Below are 13,482 nucleotides of genomic sequence, written 5' to 3'. Positions count from 1 at the left end.
ACACTTATAATATAAATTGTATGAATTATAAGTGGCTAGAATCTACTTCAAAGTGTCAATCACAATCATGCTCAGTGAAAGAATGTAAGAGTAAAAAACAAACAAATATAATGTTAATTATCTATAGGTATGAAATGACTAAGAAAGCATAGGATAAGGCTCATTGAAAGTTCTCACCTAATCCTTCATGCAACACATCATTTGAACCATAAAAGTATTATCCACTTTAGCTTTCATTGACCTTTTGAGTTTGCCCTTAAAAGATTTTTTACGAGGAAAATGAGTTTTTAAGATTTTAAATGTCTCAATTCTTGTTAAATTTGAAATTTTTTGACATTAATATTGCTCCCTAATCAAAAGATTTGGGATAAATACATAACATCGTCCCCACAGATGACATCATTGTTGATATTGTCTTGATTCACATATAATACACCACTTAAAATAGTTTTTCCCTTAAAAGTGCTTTGTGAAGGGGGAGAGAGACAATGAATGTATATTGACTCAAGACGCTCAACTGATGTTTGATGTGAGATTATTTGTACAAATAAAAACATATTATTTATTACTAATTATTGAAATATTTAGTATTAGTAAAACTATACGTATACACTTTAAGTACACATATATATATATATTTGGTGTGTGACATCATTTGATTGAGTGATTTTAAAGTAAGGATTAATAACACTTAATCATATTATAATATATATAAATATATATTTATTTATATATTCAAATTAGATATATATAATATTATTTATTCAGTATTCTTATTACTGCATAAGATCCTTTTGGGCTGGAGACCCCAAAATTGGGCCTGAGACCCAGCGTGTTTCCTGGTTAAAGATGAGTTAGAGTTCGCGGCAGCAGTCACGAGAGAGTTAGATTTGTCAAGATTTTTTTTACCCCCTAGAATTATCTTATTCATTGTAAGATATTGGAGGAAATCTAATCTTTTGTGTTAGGCTTATTTTGGGTCGATTACTATTTCCCACCCGAACTATGATGAAATGATTGTCCACCCTTTAACTTTTAAAAGTTCATTTCCTCACCTTTTAATCAAAATTGGATGCTAGTAATAATAATTAAATGTTATTTTTACCATTTTATAAGTTTGAGTTCTCGAAGAAATTCTGTTGTTTGTTAATGATGGGCAATGACAAATTAAAATCCAATTACGTATCATTATTTGTACCCAAATTAATATCAATATAACTACACGTAACATCGCTCTTTTTACATATACCTCCAATTTTTCATCTTCCTCTTATGCTTTATCCTATTCTGTTTTTCAAATAGCTCATAAATGCATATCAAAATTGTCCAGCCTCCTCTAGCTCAGATCAACAGATAAAATGTGGGTTTAAAATAACAAATAATTGAAATTAACTTTGGATTTTCATATTAACATACCATACATTCTTAAACTATTCTTCCTGTAATACTCTTGTTGTTATTCCATTTTCTGCCTAATTTTTTATTTCCTATTATCCTCATGAAGAACCAGATAAAACACACTTTACTCATACTATTACATGCTAATAACAGCAATAAAAATAGCCATGAATATAATTAATTGAAACAACACTGATAAGTGTGAACTAGATCATGCCTTTTGGGCTGAAAAACCCAGGATGAAGTCCTTGATTTCATCACTTGCAGCTCTATCAAGTGCGGTTTGTCCATCAGCATCCTTGACAGTGTGATTAGCTCCAGCTCTCAATAGCTCTTCGATTTTTGGTTTGTCGCCCTCTGAGGCAGCGAGCATCAGTAAGATGTCAACCGGGTGAATGTTTTGGCTTAAGAAAGCCTCCATCTTATTATATGTACCCTCAACCGCAAGCATCCCCATGTAGTTGAAGTACTGCAGGGCAAAAATAGTTACTTCAGCAATCGACAAGTGCTATTATAGCTTCCTAAGAAAGTAATTCGTATTGCTTCAAACACACCAAGGTCTACTTGAACAATTAGATTGTTTCCGAAAGTTAAATCAAGTGTGTTCCTCAGAACAAACAAATGATCATATATTAAAAGAATTCTAATAAGCTTATTCAGGCAAGTTGCCTTGATTTCCTGACAACTATTATGCCATATCTCTGGCTTCTGACATGTCCCAAATTAATGTAACATCACAAAGTATGTCCCAAATTTTTCATCCAAGTGACACTAGGAATGAAAATTTTGGGATACTAATAAAGACTGGCTTTACTCATAACTTAAACTGATCCCTTGATGCCAAACCAAATCCAACTTCTATCACCATCAAAACATAAACTCCAAAGTTTGAACATGTTAAGTGCTATTTAGCAACTCCCACCCGAAAAACTAGCATAAGCAGCGACACTTTCACTCACACTTATATACTATCACCTAACCCATTTCACAACAAATGTGGGACAATTCAACAAACTTTCCCCTCACACGTTAGGTCATTGGTTTGACACTTCTCACAATAAGTTATCCAAAGGAGCTACGGGCCACTAGCAGGAACTTCACATTAACTGGTCACTTCCGTAGAATCTTAGGTGGAGTTGTTGTAACCGGACTCTCTGATACCACAGGTAGGTGCTATTAGGCCTCTCGCCACCCCGAAAGCTAGCTCAAGGTTAACACTTTCCCTCACACCACCTAGCCCCATTCCCAACCCTTGTGGAACAACCCAACAAAAGACCAGATTTCTAGTAAACAACAATAAAAGCAACCAATTTATAAAGATTACCAGAAATTTAGATCAATAACTTCCCACAACATAGGTTCATCCTAGACAGTATCATACATTCATATTCACACACACCCTTACCTTAAAACACAAACCAAGCCAGAGGAAAAAGACTGAAAATTTACAGATAAAGATGCACATGCAATGTATGATAAAAGAGAATGAACCTGCTCAACATCATCTCTATCAAAGTCATCACGTGACTGGCTTCCATAAATGCCAGCACCTTCAGCATCAACGCCATTTTTACCAAACTTAAACCAGCACTGAACTTTGGACCCATTGGAGGGTCCCATTCTGAGGGGTCTAAACCATTTGAGATTGTTTTTGGTACCCAGAAACTGGGAGCTGAATTTTGGGAAAGAAGATCGAGAATTCACAGGTTTTGAAGTAAAGGGCTGGTGAGTTACAGTGCATGAGATCGAAGCCATAACTCTAGATTCTTTTGATGCTTTGCTTCATCACTTCGGCTTCTATCTACACGTGTGTTTAGTTGAATGTTAGAGGAATAAAAAATCTGGTGTGTCTGAGGCTTCTGAGAAGAATGATCTGGACCGTTGATAACCTCTCAGTACAGACTTCATTTATGATTCGGGCATCATAGCCTCCCTTGTTAGATTTATTTATGTGCAGTATGCTCTTTCAATTTTTATGGTTGATAACTTGATATTAACCTAAGATATTTTGTATTTTTTTTTTTTTAAAACGAGATAACCTATCTATTTACTTAAATCGTATTTTCAAAGTTAAACAAATCATATTAAACTGATGAACTCTTAAATTTAATAACTACCACATTAGGTTAGTCAATTAGTCAATTTCAAACCTAAACCTCCTTACTTAAGAATTCTATATCCTTTACCTCAAAATGAAAAGATAACTTTAGATAAAAAGAATCAGAAAATCTTGCTTCTGCCAAAAGTTCCCACCATTGTTCACCATCCAAAACTGGAGAGAGAACTTATTTCCTGACAAATTTCACCTGTATTTTCTGCTTTAATTATTTTAGCAGTGGGACATGAACAATTTTAACAGTCAGCCACCATTAATATTGTGAGGTGGTTGTTTATTTTCATTTACTCTTTCCCTTACCAAGCTAGTATAGTATAATAAACCCAAAAGAAAATTAATCTTTTCACATTCCTCATCGGTCATGCATCTCATGAGAAGATTCTATTGAGTTTCTTTCTGCCATGCCCTGGCCATACCTAAAAGGCTCTCTGGTTGCTTCACCAACAGCCACCTACTTTCTAGTTTCTTCCTTTCCCTTGCCATTCAAGACATGAAAAGTAAGTAACAGCTTTATTGAAAATGCCCATGAATTTACTTATCCTTCATTTTAATTCTTCCCTTGTTTAGTTATATCTGATTTTTGTTGGATGGCATCATGGGAAGTCAAATTTGACATAAATGGCAGTCAATTTGTGAGTAAATAGTGTTAATAGTGCAGCTTTAATGGCAGAAAGAAAGTTTACAAATGGGTAAATGATAATAAAGAAGAGCTACTGTTGTTGGGAATTTAATTGTTGTAGCTGCACACACATGAATACAATGATCATGTCAACACCCAGAGCTCTTTAACCGTACCTTTGGATAAACAATTTGAGGTGAAGAAGTCATGTGAAAAAATGTGTATAAGACACCAAGTGCTTTAGACTCAAAGCAACTTCCCCACCAAGACTAGACTGAAAACACTCCAGTCTTCATCCACAATCTTTTCTTGACTCATTCAACCAAAACTAGACAAAACATGCATAAATCCAGCAACATCAATGCAGAAGATCCGGAGAAATTGGCTGCTCATACTCCTGTAGAAATCGGCACCAGAGGCACTGTTGGATCCCTTATAAAGAAAGAAATTGAGTACTTTAGCCGGCTTGAAGTAAGCAACCAGATGAAGCCTCACTCTCATGTTGAAGATATTGCTTCCTCTAGTAGCCATCCTAAACCGGCTATTGTGTCTGCGCTGACTACCCAAAAGAAGAAGAAGAAACGAGCAAACAGCCTACCAAGCATATGTTCTATGGTGGAAGTCTCAGATGACAGTCGGCCGAGGCTGATTTCAAGTCTTAGTTACAGGAGCTTGAAGTCTGATGTGAAGAAGCTGCAGGCTTAGCCAGCACTCTCGGATAATTTTGAGAATCCAAGTTTCTTCAGTTTATGAGTTTTAGGGCTAGCCCATGCTCTTTCTGGATGCCCACATTTTATGTCCACAATTTCCACAATATTAGATGCTTTCTTGTCAATTTTCTGCAAATCAGGAGTTCTACCTGAAGAAATGCTATCAGAGGCCAGCATTGGGATTAGATGAGTACCTTTATTGTAGCTTTTTGTTTTCCGGGGAATTTCCTGGCTTCTATGGATAGTGTCATTGCTGCTGCAACTTGTGCTTGCTACATCTAATGATTTCCTTGATTGATATCTTTTAGTAGAAGAAGTACCACAGGGAACCGAAACAGGATGAGATCTTGGGGTCTGCGGTGCAGATTTATCGGATTCCAATTCCCTAGTCATCAGAGCACTGATTGTTCCAGTAGTGCCAACTCTGATGGATCCTTCACCGCCCTTGATAGCTTCCAGTTTCTGAACCATGTTTCTCATTAGTCTCAATAAAAAAATCTGAGAAAACGACCTTCGATTGTAGTCGAAAGGACTTCAATAGCCTGGAAAGCAATAGCACCACACAATGCACATATGATGTGAGTTATGTTTTCTGGTTGAAATGCAGCTCATATTCTTCAGAATAGAGTTGGTATTCTCCCAACATGAAATAGAGTTAAACTAGTAAGCAGAAAGCTAAAAATTCAAGGTAAAAATGAACATGTTCAAAGTAAAGGGAACCAGAAAAGGTAAGTTTGATTAGAGAGCTGGGTCAGGCAGGAAATTGGGTGGCGAAAACGACACACTAACAGCAATGAAATTTCAGTAACAAGTAAGAAATACCAAGAAGAATTATTTTGCAGAAACAGACTTAAGATTTTAAACATACAAGAAGTACAATCTGGCTAACAAGCAACCACTAATAGCACAAATCAAATGAATTCCTGCAAACGCCAATTTAAAAATACAAGCAAAATCACCAGAAAAAATTGAATGGTATTAAGCTATTTAGACTTTTCAACTTCCAGAAAATCAAATCAGCAAAGTTAAGACCAAAACCAAGTTTTGTACCCCCCAGCTATGTAAAATTAAAACTAAGGTTTCCTTGCATAAAACCCAGAATTCAGACTGGGGAAATCTGTCAACCACTTGATCTCAAAGAGACATTCAGAAAAAAACAACATTCAAAGCAAAAATGAAGCTCTAAATTGAAGAAAAAACTGGTCATACAAGAGACATCAAAACCTCAAAATCACCAAATGCAAAATAAATAAAGGCTTCAAAATACAAAAGAATGACCCAGAATCATTAAATCTAAAACACAGTACCAATTCATCACTTCTAGAAACCCAAATCTCATAGACATTCCAACAAGCAACAGATCATAAAAATGTAGACTTTGAAGCATACCCACCAAGCAATTAAGGGCAGTCAGACTGAACTTGAGCTGCACAGAAAATTCTGATAACGACAGCAAAGCAAATGAAACCAAAACCAAAACCAACCCATTGTGTTGTGAGAGAGATCTCAGAAAGGTTTGAAGTAATATACTAAAAATTAATACAAGACATGAGAAAGTGTCAACTTGAAGGACATATCTAATCTCTTTCTAATGAAATCTAACTTTTTACAACGAGTGTATTTGTATGCAAAGTTATCTGACTTGCAGTCAACAAATGCCAATTACATAGTGAAGTGAAGGAGAATCTTTCTGGTTTGCCATTTGATAAATTTTTGTCTCATACATATCCATAAGGTTCATAACACAAATCAAGAAGAAAGATATACAATATTATCTGTTCTATATACACACACTGAAAGGAAGAATGATTTGTTACTCAGAGAAATAACTTATTTCAAATAGGGGTGGACCAAGTAAGACCAAAGGCTTAGCTCAAGTTCAGCACTAATTTGGAATTTGAGTCCATTGAGTTGGCCAAAAATAAGTTTAGAGAAAGAAAAAAAATCTGGAAAAAAATTACCTACAAAAGAAAAAAACAAATGCCATTATAATAACATCAATTAAATTTTAATCTCAAATCAAGTTTAAAACGGATGAGTGTTGAAATGTAAGTTAAAAATTTGATTTTAATATATCTCCATAGAAAATTTAAACTCATACTTTTTAATATATGAAACTTCCACTTTTACATATATATATATATATATATATATATATATATATATATATATATATATAAAAGAAAAATTAAAATCATAGCCACCTAAATCTACCAATATGAAAAAGGCTTAAATCATAGAAACTAAAACTCAAAATCAACTAACAATTAATATCTAAATCCTAACATTAACATGCCTACCACACTTATATTTCTTCATTTCTAATCCTCTTATATAATTGGCTTACCACTACCTGTCTCATCTTCTCCATGCAAACCACTCACTCAAATCAATGCCCATGATCAATGGCTCCACTTTCAACCCACTTGTCTATTCCAATTCTAATTTGGTCAACCTAATTCTATTCTTTCACCATATTCAATTATTATATACCCAACAATTAATAATTATATATTGGCCGAATGACTATTGCCCACCCACACTTTGATGACAGGATTGTTTTTCACTCCATAAGTTCATTTTCTTATCTATATATTAATTCTGTTAATGCAGACAACAACGTTTAGTTGTAGACTTGATGAAAAAAAAGAAAAATTGTTTTTAATAATTAGAGTTCAAAGCAGATCTAGTGAAACATTATCATTTGTTAGGCGAGTGGTGATGGAATAGGTTTGGAGAAGATGAATGACTACGAAAATGAGCAAATCTAGTGGAGCACAACTATTGGAATGAAAGCTGAGTGATGTCATGAAAGGGTTAGTTGTGGTATTTGAAAGTTTGAAGAATTTCCCTCCTTCAACTAGGGATACACCGTATTAGAATAATGAGATGTTATACCTGATAAACTAAAATTACATTACGAGATTTAATTAAAGAAAACACTTTCCATTGGTATCTAACACAAATCTAAGATAGGATGATACAATAAAAAAAAAAAATTATCTAATCGAAAACAATAAAAAAAAAAGGTTATTTAAGTTTAATAGAGGTAAACAATAACATTGTGACAATCTAATGGTTGTCCTTGTTAAGAGTGATAAAAGTTTTGGGTATTTTTTTTTCTTGTATGTTATGATATCTTTGTTTATTTGTTCTATGTTCTTTCATTTCGTTTATTTTTATAATTTTTTAAGTATAACGGAGTTTTTAATTATAATAATACCATAAAATTTCAAAACTTATCTCAAAATTTTAATCCCAAATAATGGATAATCCTATCTGGTGCTAAGATGGAAATGGAGTGGCTGTTTGATTAATGTTCTCAATGAAAAAGTCCATTTTAATTATTTGTTTCTTTCATTATGTCCCTTTAATTTCAACCGTCAAAACTGAGAAACAGGTGTACAAATAAACTTTTCAAAAATTAATGGGTGAAAATTCATTACAGAAAAGTTAGGGTGAAAAATGATTCGGCCTTATATCTAATGTATATTTAAAAGAACAGATCTGCCTGGTAATTCATTCAAATTAAATTACGCCATTTTGGCTTTGAGTTTTCCCTCACTCTCACGAGAAACAGTAATAGATCTCATTTCATTCACACATTCCCCACCTTCAAGCCTTGTCTTGGCTTTCACTCCATCTTCTACATCATTATCTTTCTCTCTCTGCATTTTCATCTCTAATAGTTGTTTAGTTGTTTTCTTCTATGTCACATTTCCATTCTTCATTTCTCTCTCAATTTTTTCTTTGACTTGTTTTAATCGAACCCCATTTCATCAATTTATGTAACAAAACCAACCCAAAATGAGTTCTCAACCATCTACCAAATCTGTCTCAAAATCCTCAAAACCCACATCCCAAACCCAGCAAAACTCTTCCAGATCCTCTTCTTTGTCTTCCCATTTAGCCATGGTTGAACTCAAGCAGAAAATCCTCAATTCTCTCTCTAAACTGGCCGATCGAGACACTCACCAAATCGCCATTGAAGATCTCGAGAAGACCATTCAAACCCTCTCTCATGAGTCTCTTCCCATGCTCTTGAACTGCCTCTATGAGTCTTCTAATGACCCTAAGCCTGCTGTGAAAAAAGAGTCGTTAAGGCTTCTGGGTCTCGTTTGTCAGTTGCATACTGATTTAAGTTCCACTCATGTAACTAAAATTATCTCCCACATTGTCAAGAGGTTGAAAGATAGTGATTCTGGGGTGAAGGACGCGTGTCGCGATGCGATTGGGTCGTTATCTAAGCTGTACTTGAATGGGAAGGAGGAAAATAGTGGGAGTGTGGTTATGTTGTTTGTGAAGCCCTTGTTTGACGCAATGAATGAGCAGAACAAAGGGGTGCAATCTGGTGCCGCTATGTGTATGGCTAAGATGGTGGAATGTGCTTCAGACCCGCCTGTTGCTTCCTTTCAGAAGCTTTGTCCTAGGATTTGTAAGTTGTTGAATAATCAGAATTTCCTAGCCAAGGCTTCTCTTTTGCCTGTTGTTGGGAGTTTGTCTCAGGTTTGCGCGTAATTTTGCCTTTTATTGATTGATTTATGTTGGAGCTTATTAGTTTTGGCAATGCAGATTGTGCTTTTAACTCTTTGTTTTGTGTTTATTTGTATTGACGCTCCACATTGTGTGTTTTAGCATAGTATGGTTGATATGTGAGGCCAGTTTGAGGAGTAATTTTGTTGCTTACTGATTGATTTACTGTGGGGTTATTAGTTTTAGCAATTATGTTTTTTTTATTGTTTTGTTATGTGTTATTTCAATTTGTATTGGAATTTGATATCCTGCTGTATATGATGGTATGGTTGATATTTGGGGTCACTTTGATTGATGTATAAAAGATGAGGATTTGGGGTTGTGATTTGAGTTTCCATTGCATTTGATGAAAAAAATGTTGAGAACATGGTGTCTGTTTATAAAGTACTCAAAATTTCAAATTCACCTTTTTGATAATAATGCGGTTTGCATATTTACATGCAATGGAAGTATGAACTAGCAAGTGATTTCTTACATGGCTTAAGATTTTCCTAAGGAGCGATGTCCGGGATGTAAAAGTATATCATTTGTTGCAGGTGGGAGCTATTGGACAACAAAGCGTGGAACCATTGTTGCAAACTATTCATGAATGTCTTGCGAGTACAGATTGGGCTACACGCAAAGCAGCAGCAGATGCTCTAAGTGCCTTGGCAATGCATTCAAGCAACTTGGTTACAGATGTTGCTTCTTCCACACTAACAGTGCTTGAATCTTGTCGATTTGACAAGGTAGCTTCTCAAGACTTTTCTCTTCTGCACAATTATGGTATTTTTATAGTTTTTGTATTCCTTGAAATATTTTCTTTTGATATTTCTCTTATGTTTTGGCACACTATCATGTAAATCCATTATAATGTCAAAGTTGCTTGCTTAACACATCAACACAATGTGCTTTCCTATAGTCAGTACTTGGGGCAAGAAAACATATCTGGGAAAAAATGTTTTCTTGTAGAAATGAAACGCTGCAATATTTGGGATAATTTATTTGGATTGTTTATAGTTTTTTTTAAAAAAAAAAAAATCTAGAGAGAATATCCTATGTTAGAATTTGGCAATGTTAATTTTTGTAATGTTTGAGAGTATAAAAGAATTTAGGGAATAGGTTTATGTTAAGTGGGAAGTTTTCTTTGGGATAACCATTGTGTTCAATTAATTACTTATTAGTGGCTTTGCAGATAAAACCTGTGAGAGATAGTATGACAGAGGCATTGCAGTTATGGAAGAAGATTGCAGGAAAAGGAGATGCAGAGTCAGATGACCAGAAAGCTTCTTATGGTAAGCATGTCAGTAATATTTCCCTGCTTAAATGAGTCTTCAAAAATTAATTTGTCTATCTCACTAATTATTTATCTTTATAATTAATATATAGATGGTGACACATCTGCATCTGCTGAGAACTCAAAAAATTCAAATCCTAGTGACAGAAGATCAGGGCCATCGACCAAAGGTCCATCTAATGGTTTGTCCCCTACTTCAGATTCTCTTGCTAAAGGCAAGGCTGGAAGCATTTCAGATAAAGCAGTTGTAATTTTAAAGAAGAAAGCGCCTGCCTTAACTGACAAAGAGCTTAACCCAGAATTTTTTCAGAAACTTGAGACTAGGGGTTCAGGTGATTTGCCAGTTGAAGTAGTCCTTCCTCGTAGATTTCAAAACTCTTCAAACTCAAACAATGTGGAAGAGTTAGGACCAAATGATTTGGATTCGAGGGGAAGATCTAATCGACTAGGTAACATGTCAGATGACTTTTCTGGATCTCTTAATAGTAAACATAGAAGCATTGACAGAGGAACTGCTGGTGTAAGTGGAAAAGACACAAAAATGAGGTCATCTGATGTTGAAAGGGAGTCGTCTGGCAGTCGTGCTGGTTTTTCTAAAACTGATAGCCAATCTGAAGGATCCTTCATTAACAACAGAGGGAATTGGTTGGCTATCCAGAGGCAGTTAATGCAACTGGAGAGACAACAAGGTCATCTCATGAACATGTTGCAGGTATTGTTGAATTTCTCATCAAGGAAATGACTCCTTTACATTTTTTTATGATTGGTATGAATCATAAGATGCTTAACTTATATTGCAGGACTTTATGGGTGGGTCTCATAATAGCATGGTAACTTTGGAGGATAGGGTTAGGGGCCTTGAGAGAATTGTTGAAGGCATGGCACGGGATTTGTCAATAACATCTGGTCGGAGAGGGAGTAATTTTGCAGTGGGATTTGAGGGATCTGTTAATAGACCCTTAGGCAAGTACAATAGCTTCACTGAGTTCTCTGGTGCTAAGTATAGTGGGTGGGTTCCATTTGGGGAAAGATTTGCTCAGTCAGATGGCCTTTCCACTGGTATCAGGGGTAGAGGCTCTTCTTGGAGATCAGACACTTCTGATGCTTGGGATTTTCCAGCTTATGGTACTTCCAGAAATGGACAGGTTGGTTCTAGGAGAGCCCAAGGTGGTGGTTCCATGGATGTTAGATCACCTAAATCAGAACACGAGAGTGATCAGGCCAGCAGCAGGAGAGCTTGGGATAAAGGAGGTGCACCTGTTAGGCTAGGTGAGGGACCTTCTGCAAGAAGTGTTTGGCAAGCTTCAAAAGATGAAGCTACCTTGGAAGCCATTCGAGTGGCTGGTGAGGACAGTGGACCATCTAGGTTGGCCAGGGTGGCTATTCCTGAAATGACTGCAGAAGCATTGGGAGATGATAATTTTGGGCAAGAGAGGGACCCAATTTGGAATTCGTGGACTAATGCAATGGATGCCCTTCAAGCAGGAGACATGGATACAGCTTATGCCGAAGTTGTATCTACTGGAGATGATCTCTTGCTTGTGAAGCTAATGGATAGATCGGGACCTGTAGTTGACCAACTCTCAAGTGAGATAGCAAATGAGGTCTTCCATGCTATTGGGCAGTTTCTACTAGAGCAGAACTTGTTTGACATTTGTTTGTCTTGGATTCAGCAGGTATGGCGTTTCCTTACATTCATTTTTCATGTAAGTTGCCCAAATTTTCCAATTTCAGTATCTTAAATGCATTTCACGGCTTCCCATTTTATTTTGTAGAGCTGGGTAATGAGCATTTAGGAACTGAGTATTTTTCACGCTTTCAAGATGACAAAACTGGTTTACCATCAATTATTGGCTTAGTGAATCCTTTTCCCTTTCATCAAAATGTTATTGTCCAGCTAATTTTCTGGAGCCTGAAATTGTGAATTCCATTTCTTTTTTTTTTTTTAATTTTATTTTATTGAATGTACTTGGAGAATTTGGTGAATCTTTTGAGGAATTAGCTAGTGTAAGTAATTAACATTTGTATGCCTGACATGTGATGTTATCTCTGTCTTGACTGAATTTGTTAATCAACATTTGTATAAAGAAAAAATGGAGGACCGATTACAGTTACATTCATGGCCCGATCAAATATGTTATAAACTGTTTTTGTTATTGGGTGATATATACGTCTCTGTTTACTCTTCTTCCTACTTGTTTATTTTTCCTTCGTAGAAATGATATGCTGTGCTACATCTAATCCGTCCTCATTGGTATTTGCCTCAGCATCCCATATTGATTACCCTTTTATCATTTTCGCTGTGTTGTTTAGTTGGTAGAAATAGTGCTGGAAAATGGACCTGGTGTCTTGGGCATTCCTATGGAACTGAAGAAGGAGCTTTTATTGAATTTACATGAAGCTTCTTCAGAAATGGACCCACCTGAAGAGTGGGAAGGTGTGCCACCTGACCAACTTTTGTTGCAGTTGGCATCAGCCTGGGGGATTGAACTGCAACAATTTGAGAAGTAGTTAGCTGAAAAGGCTGTTGGTTGCGGCATTCTGTATGGGTTGAATGGTAATTAAAGAGTGTAAAATTTAGACAGAAATGCAAGGTTTAGCACTCTGCATCAATATGTTGATTGATTCATTTTGGAATGATTTGTTTGGCATCCTTAAATCCATGCTATGGAAAATTATGCTTTTTTTTTTGTACTTCTCATTTTTGAAGAAAATATAGACATGAAGGATGAAGCATGAAGCTTTCCTTTGAAACTGTATATAAAATTTGCAATCTTTCCATACATCATAACCACTTTGTCAAATTTTTACATATCTGAAGGTGGGCACC

General features: G+C 35.6%; 4 protein-coding genes across 4 annotated transcripts; 2 read left to right on the top strand and 2 right to left on the bottom strand.

The window, feature by feature from the left end:
• Positions 1–1,382: 1,382 nt before the first annotated feature.
• LOC123214693 (protein LHCP TRANSLOCATION DEFECT-like) lies at positions 1,383–3,240 on the bottom strand. Its single transcript, XM_044634637.1, has 2 exons — positions 2,890–3,240; positions 1,383–1,867 (listed from the first exon to the last, which is right to left on the bottom strand). The coding sequence occupies exons 1-2, from the start codon at positions 3,151–3,153 to the stop codon at positions 1,610–1,612; spliced, it is 522 nt and encodes a 173-aa protein (XP_044490572.1). The 5' UTR covers positions 3,154–3,240; the 3' UTR covers positions 1,383–1,609.
• A 460-nt stretch (positions 3,241–3,700) lies between these two features.
• LOC123214150 lies at positions 3,701–4,838 on the top strand. The gene has a single exon (XM_044633896.1). The coding sequence runs from the start codon at positions 4,473–4,475 to the stop codon at positions 4,836–4,838; it is 366 nt and encodes a 121-aa protein (XP_044489831.1). The 5' UTR covers positions 3,701–4,472.
• LOC123214142 lies at positions 4,835–6,757 on the bottom strand. Its single transcript, XM_044633884.1, has 2 exons — positions 6,237–6,757; positions 4,835–5,385 (listed from the first exon to the last, which is right to left on the bottom strand). Exon 2 carries the CDS (start codon positions 5,321–5,323, stop codon positions 4,835–4,837), a length of 489 nt encoding a protein of 162 aa, XP_044489819.1. The 5' UTR covers positions 5,324–5,385; positions 6,237–6,757.
• Positions 6,758–8,380: 1,623 nt separating this feature from the next.
• Positions 8,381–13,443, top strand: LOC123214675 (microtubule-associated protein TORTIFOLIA1-like). The gene is made up of 6 exons (XM_044634615.1): positions 8,381–9,349; positions 9,913–10,104; positions 10,551–10,650; positions 10,745–11,364; positions 11,453–12,328; positions 12,966–13,443. The coding sequence occupies exons 1-6, from the start codon at positions 8,651–8,653 to the stop codon at positions 13,161–13,163; spliced, it is 2,685 nt and encodes an 894-aa protein (XP_044490550.1). The 5' UTR covers positions 8,381–8,650; the 3' UTR covers positions 13,164–13,443.
• Positions 13,444–13,482: the final 39 nt, after the last annotated feature.

Source organism: Mangifera indica, chromosome 1 (genome assembly GCF_011075055.1).
Source record: "Mangifera indica cultivar Alphonso chromosome 1, CATAS_Mindica_2.1, whole genome shotgun sequence".
NCBI lineage: Eukaryota > Viridiplantae > Streptophyta > Magnoliopsida > Sapindales > Anacardiaceae > Mangifera > Mangifera indica.
Note: the sequence above shows the minus strand (reverse complement) of the source record. Positions and strands in the feature narration are given on the sequence as shown.